Source organism: Gigantopelta aegis, chromosome 6 (assembly GCF_016097555.1).
Source record: "Gigantopelta aegis isolate Gae_Host chromosome 6, Gae_host_genome, whole genome shotgun sequence".
NCBI lineage: Eukaryota > Metazoa > Mollusca > Gastropoda > Neomphalida > Peltospiridae > Gigantopelta > Gigantopelta aegis.
In genome coordinates this window covers 37,142,975-37,155,452 of record NC_054704.1, presented here as the reverse complement: position 1 = coordinate 37,155,452, position 12,478 = coordinate 37,142,975, and the positions used below count along the sequence as shown (strand labels likewise).

Sequence of the window (12,478 nt, the reverse complement as noted above, 5' to 3'; positions counted from 1 at the left end):
TTGCATGATATCTATTGACACATGATGTGTTTCTGTTACTACTGAGTCTTTCTAGTGTAACATGTAGTAGCATTCACACATGTAGAGCTTTAACTTGTGTTTCTAAGTATTGTACACACGTCTGTTTTTGTTATCTTGTGTCACATGCTTCTTTACTTTTAGTTTAGTTATTCTATTCCAAAACTATAATGTGAGGACTGAATAAACATAAATTATTTAAATTCCCATGTATTTTGTAAAGTTCCTTGGATCGTAGTATTGATCCCATTATGTAGACCTATTACGGTTTTTATACTTGTATCTAAGATCATAACCTGTGTTTCCTTTTTTGGGGGGAATGGGGGTGGACGTATAGAGTGCAATATTTCTTGTGACTTTTCATCCGGATGCCAAGCAAAAGTCCCACAACTATCTTCTAATGTTATGTTCCTATGAGGCACAATGAATTTTAAACTCATACCATGCTAGTGTGTTAAACATAATAACCGTATGTTAAGTGACAGTTACACACATACAGCAACAACTGCATGTGCATTTCATGTTCCTCACAATTAGCCATCTACACTTAAGAATATTGCTACATGTATTCAATAGAAATTGGATTGTTTTTTCTTTGTTTTTGTTAATTTTGTCAAGACTATCAGTGTCACAGATACAAACATTAAGGATTGTATTCAATTATTAGACACAAACATAGTTTTCATTGTCACAACTGTGAAAGTTCTGTTGCATTCAGTATACTGGTATTATGGTGAAATGTACTTGTATATAAAATATATTTGCTGACTATTAACATGTTTTGAGTAGTATATTACCACTGACTACTCCTGATTTCAATAATATGTTTAGATATAATGCATCCATTATCATACATACATACATACATACATATGGCTCGATAGCTCAGAGTGCATCGTGGTTAGTCTCGCAATTTGCGGGCGATTTGGTGCCACAGGTTCGAGTCCCAGCAACGGCATGGGAAAATTTGTGAGGCCAGAAAGGATTTAATTATCCCCTGTGCCAGTGCGTTAATATCTATGTATGTAACAGTCAACCTCAACATACATGCAATATATAGATATTCATACATCAATACATACTAGCCTTTGCCAGGTCTGCCCACTGTTTCATGCACGTAACCAGGATCGACTGCGTAGATTGTAGGCCCCATGCATGTGGTTGAGTTAAAGAGCATCCTTTTTATGGATGCCTCAATAGCTCAGAGCGCATCGTGGTCAGTCTTGCAGTTTGCGGGTGATTCGGTACCACAGGTTTGAGTCTCGGCAACGGCATGGGACAATTTGTGAGGCCAGAAAGGATTTAATTATCCCCTGCGCCAGTGCATTAATATCTATGTATGTAACAGTCAACCTCGACATACGTACAATATATAGATATTCATACATCAATACATACATATTATGTAGTCAGCTGTATCAAAAGGAGGAAAGAGATATATACTTATTTATCATGCAACCATGATTCCTGTGACCCGATAACCCTTATATAACAATTCAAAGTGTTATGTCACTGTCTGCTGACACCTCCATTGCTAGCATGATAACCTTGGCGTTGCTATGTGTTATCACTAGGAAATGCATTCTGAGCATGACAGTGAGTTAGTAGGTTAGTAGGAAATGAGTTGTGTGCATGATGGCAGTTCGCTCTATTTTCAGTTAGGTTGTTTCCTCATTTTTCAAACATCCATTTACAGCAATAATTGTTGCACTGCATAAATAAATATAACATTTAAATTCCCCATAACATCAAATTACCTCTTATTTTTCAATTCTCTATTCTTTGCTGCCAATCGGAATGAGCCAGTGTTTCGTATTAAACATTTCAAAAGAAAAAAACAAAACAAAAACAAAGAATGTTTACATTAAACAATATCTGATGTCACAGTCACTAACAGCCATAGACGTAGATCTTTCTTGTGTCACATCTAAACGTGTGTTTATTTTCTCAGAAAAAAAAGTAATAAATTGTAATGTTGTGACACAACAGACTGAAATGTAATCGAAGTATTTTATTTAAAATTTGGAGACACATAGCTTGTTACTGACCAGGCCAGGTGAAAGTTTCTAAACGATAATACTAATACTTTCTATATCACTTTTGACTAAAACATATATTACAAAAATACGACAAAAGAGGTTGCATGATAAAAAAATGTAAGGTTACGACATTTTGATATTGTGGTTATTTGACTTGGTTTGATAACAGTGTAACAGTAAAACTCGCCTGTTACACCATTATCTAAACCTCACCAAGTAACCATGATATCAAAATGTAGTAACCTCATGTTCTATATATATATATCTATATATCAATTATATGTAATTAATTGGCAATTATTGACACATTATGTAAGTTCACCAAAAATGCGTCATTTAATCTTTTAGTATGCTAATAATCATGTACACAAAACAATGAATATTTATGTAATCACATGAAACACAATCTGCTATTTAAGTGATATAGGCTTGGTTTTTGAAAAAATATTACTATAAATTTAACAAAAAGTAAATGTTTTAAGGTAGAATACTTCAAAGTAAAAAGTAATGATATTGCAAGTTATATATATAAAAAAAAACCAATTTATTTATTGTTCAGGTTATTTTGATTTGTTCCGTTGTTTTCTTTTAGTTCCTTGTAGTTTTAGTTTTCACACTCATATCTGTTTGCAAGTGTATATGGTAAATGTTTTCTTTTTTTGACAAAGGTAAAGCATTAAAAGAAAACATGCTACAACAAAAACCAACGAACCTTAAAAATAATATAGTTTGTTAATGCTCAACTGACTCACAAAAAGCACTCTTGACGCATCTTTTTCATTAAAATTTTAAAAATAAACTACCACTCACCCCCAAAATATAAATGGATAAATGTTATCACTTTATACTAATTGGTTACCTGCTTATTTCTTGATTCCTTCAGTCTTTCCTCACCATTGACTTGCCAGATATTTATCATTGTTGTTGTTGTTGTTGTTGTTGTTGAGTTGTGCATGTGTTAATGCATGTGTGTTATGTTCCTATTGTCATGTTACAGATAGTGGTGATGAAGAAAAAGAGAATGACAAAGACTCTGTTGGTATGACATCACCTTCATCTTTCCATAATCATGATGATGTTAAACTGCATCCATATCATTCAATTCCACCCAGTTTATAACATCATTTATCCTATAACTTAACCATAACATCCATGTCATAAACCAATTTGATATTTTGATGTATTAAACCCAGATAATATGTTTTTGGCTGTGAATGGGTCATTTATTTACAAGCCAGTAAGACCTATACACCTGAGCGCAAAGTTTAATAAGATTTAGTTAAAGTGTGTGATGTCAGATTACATTTCTGCCATTTGTGATAATATCACATTACCTATGAAAGCAACTTTAAAACTGGGTTACTGAATATCAAATTAAAATGGTATTTTTGAAGTGTTATAGGATAAATAGAATTCACTACTTGTGAGTTTTAATATGTAAAATATCAACCTCTTCTAGTTTATCGGTATTTGCCTCGGCAGAACCTCAACAAATTCTGATTGATGTAGAGTAGGTTGATATTTTCCATATTAAAAATCACTTGTTAGGAATCTTCTATATATTAAATTCCTTACTATAATCTCAGCATATATTGTCGCGTGAGAGCTAAAAGGTCGTAAGTGGCAGATACAACCTAAAACATCTGTTTTGCATATTTGGATTCACCATCCCCGATTACATATTGTCACAAAAAAATCATAGCTGTGTCCCTAATAGCATTGCTTATACAGAAGGATTTAAATAGTTGTAAGTGAATCACAGATACCAATTTGCACGAAAGTAGACGTAACTGACACATACAACTTTCCTCCGATTTGCTTGCTGTCTGTTATGTGAACATAACTGGTCATATGTGGTAGATACACCCTTTTTAAATACAGTTCGTTATATAATTATGTCTGACATAGGTTGTATGTGCCAAATACGACCCATATGCATCCTTTGTTATCGGTTTGTGATAGAAATTACAAATGTGAAGTACAGTAGAGCATACATTATGTCAATATATTTATGTGCTTGAATCCTAAAAATAATATAACTTTTGTCGTCGTGAGAGCCCTGTCTAATATGGAAAAACAGTTTGATACTGCATGCAACAAACCATTTGGCAACAGACAAGAATCATGTCTGTATATATAAATAGGAATTGCAGTAACATTAATGTTTGTATGGTTTGCTATTTTATGCACACCATAATTATAATAATAAACATGTTTTGTTGAATTTTCTTGAAAAACAAATATCTATTTTGAAGTTTTTTTAATCGAAGCAAAGTTTCCAACATGTAATTTGTATCTGTAGATACAATTTTAATTCATAATAATGTTGTATGTGGCATATACGACCAAAGTGCAAGCATAATTACACTGATTTTGGATGTATTTAATTGTATGTAACGGTGATAAGTCCCATCTATAGGATTGCCCTACATGTAGGCATTATGGATTAACACTATTGCACATACGAACGCAATTGTAAGTTATCCAGGACAAAGTCCAGTAACAGAAGACAGTGTAATCAGACGTAAGGTTAAAAGGCGAATAAAGTGAATGTGGCCTCAACTTAATTAATAGCAAGATCTATGAATTTTGATTAACTTTACAGTTAATGAATACTTGCAACAGAATGTTGAACGTGAACATGACACAATGCACACACACCAAAATATTAGCACAACATAGCACACACAACATAAGCGGAACATGACATAACACACACAATAGGACATGAACATGACATAGCTCACACAACAGGACCTGAACATGATAGATAACATACACAACAGAACTTGGCACATCAAGACCTGAACATAACAATTAACATATCAAAAAGCTGAACATAAGAAAATAATCACCATAGAAAATGAACGTGACATAGCACTTGCGACAGTTTATTTGTTTGTTTTGTTTAATGACACCACTAGAGCACATGGATTAATTAATCATCGGCTATTGGATGTCAAACATTTGGTAATTATGACTCGTAGTCATCAGAGGAAACCCGCAAATTTTTCCTAATACAGCAAGGTATCTTTTATATGCACTTCCTCACAGACAGGACAGCACATACCACAGCCCTTATCCAGTCACTTGCGACAGAACCTGAACATGACATAGCACTCACAACAGAACCTGAACATAATAGAGAACTCGCAACAAAACCTGAACATGACGTGGCACACGCACAACAGAACCTGAACATGACATAGTACGCACAACAGAACCTGAAGAAGAACATGACAGAACACACATACAACACACCATGATCATGACATAGCACACACATAAGAGAACTTGAACATGACATATCACTCAAACAGACCCAGAAAATAATTTAGCACACACAACAGAAACCGGAGGATTGATAACTTAACACTCAATAAAACACGGAGAGAACACTGCACATAACATAGTCTGTAGATATCACTGAACACACATCATACATAACCTGGAGAGATCTCTGAACACAGTAGAACCTGAAGAGATCACTGAACACGATCGAACCTGGAGAGATCACTGAACACACAACAGAACCTGGAAATATCACTGGACTCAAACAGAACCTGGAGAGATCACCGAACACACAATAGAACCTGGAGAGATCACTGGATACACAACATAACCTGGAAAGATCACTGGACACACAACATAACCTGGAAAGATCACTGAACACAATATAACCTGGAGAGATCACTGAACACACAATATAACCTGGAAAGATCACTGAACGCACATCATACATAACCTGCAAAGATCACTGGACACACAACCGAACCTGGAGAGATCACTGAACACACAATAGAACCTGGAGAGATCATTGGACACAACAGAACCTAAAAAGATCACTGAACACACAATAGAACTTGGAGAGATCACTGGACACACAACGGAACCTGGAGAGATCACTGAACACGCAATATAACCTGGAGAGATCACTGGACACACAACAGAACCCGGAGAAATCACCAAATACACAAAACCAGGAGTGTGCACTGAACACCAACAGAACCCAGAGAGTACACCCAACGCACTGCAGAAGCTGTAGGGGGTTACTGTTCACTCAATATAACCTGGAGAGAATCCTGCATACTCAACAGGTGGACATGGTATAGTGTTCATTACTTCTGGATTTGATATTCAGTACACACCCAGGTCACCCTCATTGGAAATGTAAACCCTATATCCTTTGAATGAGCTTCACTTGAACCCGGTGTATCCCAAACCAATAAGCTGCTAAACATAGTTTCTTCATTAAGGATACCAGCTTCAGTTTGCTTAACTAATCTGGTTTGTCTGTTGCACTAGCTGATAAACCAGGTATTCTTGAAACTAGTGAAGTACACCCTGAGTCAGCAGGATCAGGAACTATCTGCAAAAGGACTCCCATGGCGCAAAGAACACGGAAAGAACACTGCACACAACAAGACATCAGCTTTTCTGATGACTCATCAGGAACGAATACTTGCCTAGAAAAAAGAGGTTTTATATGGACAAGTTGTCTGATTCTGATGCATCATCATCAAACAACGAACATGGAGCACTACCACCACAGTGTTTCTGCCAGAAAGAAATTTTGGGATATGGCTCTATGGAATTGAATGCAACCACAGTCAACAGGGGTATGGGGGTCTTCCCTCAGAAAGAAAATGGGTTACGTTTAGGGTTAGGATTAAGAAAATCATACAGTAATGATAGAGTAATTAATTTTGTCAAAAGTTAACTTTAAAAAATATTTGGGTATGGCAGCAAACCTTTTTACCCTCTGGCAGAAACCCTGCACTAGTCAGAGTAGTTTAATTTTATTTATCGTATTATTATTAACAAAAGTAAAATAACTTTTTTCACGTAATATTTTGTTTAAGCGGTGATTTTATTAATATGTACTTCTCCATGTATTCCTTTTTGAATGTTTGCTTCTAAATATGTTCTATTTACAAGCTTTCTCCTTTTTAAAAATAAATATGTGATTTGCAAAATTGAAATGTTTTAGAAGTGATGGTTCTTTCAGAATAAATATTCAAATTTACTTGATATACTGTTGGTCATAAGTGACGCATTTAATTCAATCATGAATAATTGTCGTAACTACAACTATTTAAGCAAATAAATAAAACACCTAATATGCTATAAATACCGCAAATATACAAAGAAATCGTAAATATGTTCAGCTTTCATTGTCATTAAAAGAAATTTGACATCTTTACTGATCAAGAAAAACAGTTTTCCTTCATTATCTCGGCTTTTTAAAAATGAATTTGATGCACTTACGTCCTTCTGACTCACGCGACGATATGTATGTTCTGAAATATGAGTATAAACCACTTACAGGTATAAGCACAAGAATATAAAACCACGACTTTAGTGACATCATACTAATCCTCTGAAGAAAAAATAGTTTCAGACATCTCTTTAGATAAAAAGTTGTTTCTTTCATTCTTTAAACTAAGAAGTGTAATGTGTCTTGTAAAAATATATGTCTTTCCTAGATGGGATGTCATATTCTGTTGTCATGAAAACACAAAAAACATAGCAGTATTGCCGAGTTTATAATAAAGCTTAACACACGTACATATCTTTGTTAGCAGTTTACCCAAACGTGTCAGACTTGGTTTTGGAAATGATACATTACTAATACTACTAGGAATGAAGAATAGGATGAGATTTCTGATTAAAATGGGGATTTTCCCATGGATATCATTGGTTATACTGGGACCACATTTTCAGTTTTGTTGGCTCTATTAGTCCACTGCTAATAATGATAAACATACCACAAAAGAGACACCAATGCATGTTGGAAATAAATATTGTACAGCCCCACCATCATCTAAATGTATTTATCATGGTTAATGTCTTGTCATTTTCTGTAGTCATCAGTCATGCTCCAAACCTTTACTTCGTGTGCATTTCTAAAGCTATTCTGGCTCGGTAGTGAACTTTATGTGTACAGCTATTACATTTTTTTCTGCACAAACTAACACTGAATTTTTTAAAAATGTTTTAGTAAGGAATATGTTACAAGCTTAAAGCTATAATCTTGTTTTGGTAGTGATTATTCTTTTTTTAATCTGTAAATTGTACTACTTGTAAGTGCAGTATACAATGTAGTTACAATATTTAATTTTCTTTTTTTTAATTGTTTTCGATTTGTGGACAGTTGACTTAATAAATGTGTTGCTTCTGGTTATTCTGTCTTGAAAAATCTTTATATTTACGAATACGAATATGTTTATTTGGATTACCGATCATTTCACAGCATGTCCCACATACAAATGCATATTTAAGCTAATTAATTTTGTCATGTTCTGAAGCATTACCAAGATCCTTGTTTTCTGTACCAGTATACTGAAGTTGTAAACTCATTTGACATTACTGTCATTTAATTTTGTTTCCATTTAGTTTTTCATTATTCCAGTATCATTCACTGGGACAATAAATACTGATACTAGTTTTGTTAGATAAAAAAAAAATATTGCTTGTTGTGTAGCTTAGATGTGACCATGTGTGTGCGTTGATAATAGTTGAAGCATGTTTACTAATGTGTTTTGTTTTTTCCTTCCCCTCGTTGGCATCAACAGTCAGTGACAGTTTCTTTGGTAAGCATTATTGCTTTATTTAATAAATAACTAAACATTTTGTGATATATATATCTATATTTGGAAAATATTTATGTTCAATGTACTCTGCCTGAATTTAATTTTATTTTATTCATATAATCGAAATTTATTTTAAAAATCAAATTTATTTCATAACCCCAAATTGATTTATAAGAACCAAAACATTAATTTTTTTTATTGCATCCTGTATGAGCACCATTCAATGCTCTATGGCTTATATACCAAAGGTGTCATAGGTGCTATCCTTTCAATGAGAGAGTGCATATAAAGACATCTTGTTGCTAATAAAAAGATTTTAAAAACTGGCTTCGGTGATGAAGTGTTTAAGCCATTGGACTTGAAACTGGTGAATGCTGTGTTACATCTCTTTTCTGTCTAATAACTTGGTGGGTGTGTATAAAGCAACTACAGCGACCTTTCTTTCAGGGGTGTGATTTTTTTCATCTTTTTATCTGATTAGGCTCTTTTTTTTTTGTAAAAAGATTTTCACAAAATAGACTGGATTTGATCTGAAATGCTTAAAAATTAAGAGCTTTTAGGTATAATATAGAGGTTTCTGCTTTTTATTGATCATTTCAGCTTTTGTTTTTTAATCCGTATCACATCCTTGAACGACAAAACCCTGTCCTGGACAGACAGCTGAGATAACACTATATGGTTGAACCGTATATATGAATATAACTTGAAACTAAAGTTCAAATAAAAATAATTGTTAAATGGCTGGTAAGCAGTGCTGAGTTTTTGTTAAGCATTCTTTTCTTTCTTTTTATTCTAATTAAAAATCTAAGCAAAACATAATTATAATTAATTATAGTCGTGACACATCCACACTGTAGCCACAGAACATGTTTAAAGCTAATATTTTGTTAATGTCTTAGATTCATAAACATATGTTGTGTAAGTCAAATGTCAGAGAATTAGTCAAATGTCAAAGCTGAATACTGTAATCCATAAATTACACAGAATCCGTGCATGTGTCTAACAGTCTGGATCTGTATCATGTCGGTGGCCTAAATTCCATCAGTCCAGTGGCTAATGGAATAAAGTAGAAGACTTACATCATCATTTGTCATGTCGTGCTTTGTTACACCTATTTTATGTTAAACGGAAAAGAGAAGTAACTTTGTTTTCTGGGCATAAAAATAAATGTAGATTAAGAACCAGCCCAAAGTTTACTAATTGATATCTAAGAGTTGGCTTAATAATCATCAGAACACATTATTCTCTTTTATAATATTGATATTCAGATTGAAAAATAAAAAAACAAAAGAATTTTGTTTTGGCTTTTCTACCATTTAACCCGTTTTCAATTATAATGTTTTCCAAAATACATACATGTCGGGTTATATCTAGGCCATTTTGGGGGAAATTCCATTTGTCCATTACAGGCTTTATATGTTTAAGAATTGTGTGTTAAAAGTATGTTGTTTTGTTTGATATCTTTTGTTATTGTTTGGCATGGAGTATTGGTTTATATGTGCATTATGTTCAAATAACAAAAGTTGAATGCCTAAATGTTGCACACATATGCATGAATGATGTGTAAAACATTCTACAGATAAATAAGAAATCCTCATTATGTAATCAGTCATGTTATATAAATGTTGAAGGGAAAGGTTTTATTTGATCCCCAAAAAGGAGTAAAATATACATCTTTTTATACTTGGTTTATATCGTTTAATATTTTGTACAGTTGTGTAAATCTTTACTTTTTCAGGAATGGGAAAAGAACTAGAAAATCTTATTTTAGAAAATACCGAATTATTAGCAACCAAGTAAGTTGTTTTGTAAATTAATTTTTTTATTTGTTTATGAAATACATTAAGTTGTCATATTTATTAATTTGTTTTTAAATCTGACCATCCATCCACTGATACATCTACAGATTCACCTATTCATCCATATATACAAATAAAATATTTGCTATATGTATTATAGTACTTCAATGAAAGTAAATTTATATTTATTAGTAATGTATTCAAATTAGATTTGCAGACTATTTTAAACGGATTTTCTTTGATAATCTTTTCAGAAATGCCTTGAATGTTGTGAAAGATGATCTTATTGCAAAAGTCGATGAACTTACAAGGTAAGAGATATATTTTGTATATATGTGTAAATTGTGCAGATTTGATCTTACAGTCAAAACACAGACATGCTTTCAATATTATACAATAACTGCCATGATTTAAGTATATTAGAATATGTTTGTCAAGTATATTTGTCAGTTACAATTCAGATGATTTCCAGAGTTCACTCTGGGTGAGCAGAAAAATGTTCCACGTTATCTGTTGAACATTGAACATTTTGAAAAACCTAGCAATTTCAAACAAAATATCAAATTATTGCATGAAATTTTTTCGCCAAATTAAAATAAAATTAGCCAGCTGTTTTCAAAATTTGCAATGGGCAAATTTGTTGAATGGCAGAAATAACCCTGGATTTTATTGTACATATTGGTCCAAGTACCAATATATCTGAGTGATTGTAGTAAGGGTTTTTTGGTCACCTGTCAAAGCTTGCATCACAATTATGTTCATGATTAATATGAATTTATTTTAAAAGTTTGTATCAAATCAAAAAATTGCCTTACTTGTAAAGGTTTTTCTAAAATAAAATTTACTCACATACCCACTAAACCATTAATTTTCTGGAATACATGTACATAAATAATAGTCTGTTTGCATGGAGCCTATGCAATTACGCGGAACCCACTGTACATATAAATTATTGTCAGTAGAGTGGTTGCCATTAAAATGTTGCTATTTTCGTTAGGATTATGAATAAGGGAAGTAAATTTTAAGAGGAAATAGATGTAAACAAAAGCACATTGTCCACTGATTAAAATTGGATTGTCTGACTGGTAAGGCTTAAACTGTATGTTAGGTTTTAATTTAATTAAAGAATAACTGAAAATTGAAATGGTTTATCAAGATAAATACAATGTATTTTAATTTGTTGTGATGTGGGAAAGGATTTAGTGCAGTAGTAAAATGCTCACATGTATGCTAATGGTCATAAAATTTATTCGCCCTCAGTGGAGCCATTGAGTTAATTCCCATTTCCATCCAGTGCTCCACAACTGGTTTGTCAAAGACTTTGGTATGTAATGTCTGGAAAGGTGGTGAAGAGTTAAAAATGCCTTTCATGTTTTTGATTTTTAGTGAACAAGAGATTTTGCGGGAAGAGATTAATTCACTACAAACCGTGAAGGGTCGACTTCAGCTTCGTATCAGCACTCTGGAAGAGGAACTGAAAAAGATGAAGGAGGAAATAGAGAAAAAGACGCAAGCTACAGCTGGTGATGAGGAGGTAAATTATTCACTACTTTTTATAAAAACAATATTTATTCAAATAAATGAAGTGGATTGGCAAACAGGCGATAAGCCTATATAAATGCCTCTGCACGAAATGATGTTACACACTGCATAAAATTTATTCACTGTAAAATACATGTAGTAAAAAAAGCATTTTGACTGGCAAGCTACATTTGGTGACAAGGAGGTAATTAATTCACTGTAAAATATGTGTGAAAGTCAAGCATTTTGATTCAAAGTAGATTTTACGAAACAAAGATGAAGTATGAATAATATATTTTATAATGATGATCACCTTTTATCATGTTAAACTTAGATATATATATTGTAATAGTAACAGGGTTTTGGATTGCACCAAAGGTGAGGTGATAAACATTGTGCCCAAAATAAGAAAACCCAAATTAAATACGAATATGCCGACCTTAAAAGATTTCAACTCAAAGCCACTGAAATGTTAAGAATTAGATTAAAATAACTTTAATTGCCTTTA

At 32.9% G+C, this 12,478-nt stretch overlaps 1 protein-coding gene across 10 annotated transcripts in view; it reads left to right on the top strand.

The window, feature by feature from the left end:
* Window positions 1-12,478, top strand: part of LOC121373962 (C-Jun-amino-terminal kinase-interacting protein 4-like) — a 109,541-nt gene that overhangs the window by 25,394 nt on the left and 71,669 nt on the right. For 8 of the 10 annotated variants that reach the window (XM_041500819.1, XM_041500818.1, XM_041500813.1 and 5 more), the window contains 5 exons: window positions 3,055-3,096; window positions 8,633-8,650; window positions 10,389-10,446; window positions 10,704-10,760; window positions 11,836-11,983. In XM_041500819.1, coding sequence (XP_041356753.1) covers window positions 3,055-3,096; window positions 8,633-8,650; window positions 10,389-10,446; window positions 10,704-10,760; window positions 11,836-11,983 — 323 coding nt within the window. The remainder of the gene's footprint in view (window positions 1-3,054; window positions 3,097-8,632; window positions 8,651-10,388; window positions 10,447-10,703; window positions 10,761-11,835; window positions 11,984-12,478) is intronic. The other 2 variants (XM_041500816.1, XM_041500812.1) reach the window with 1 other exon arrangement.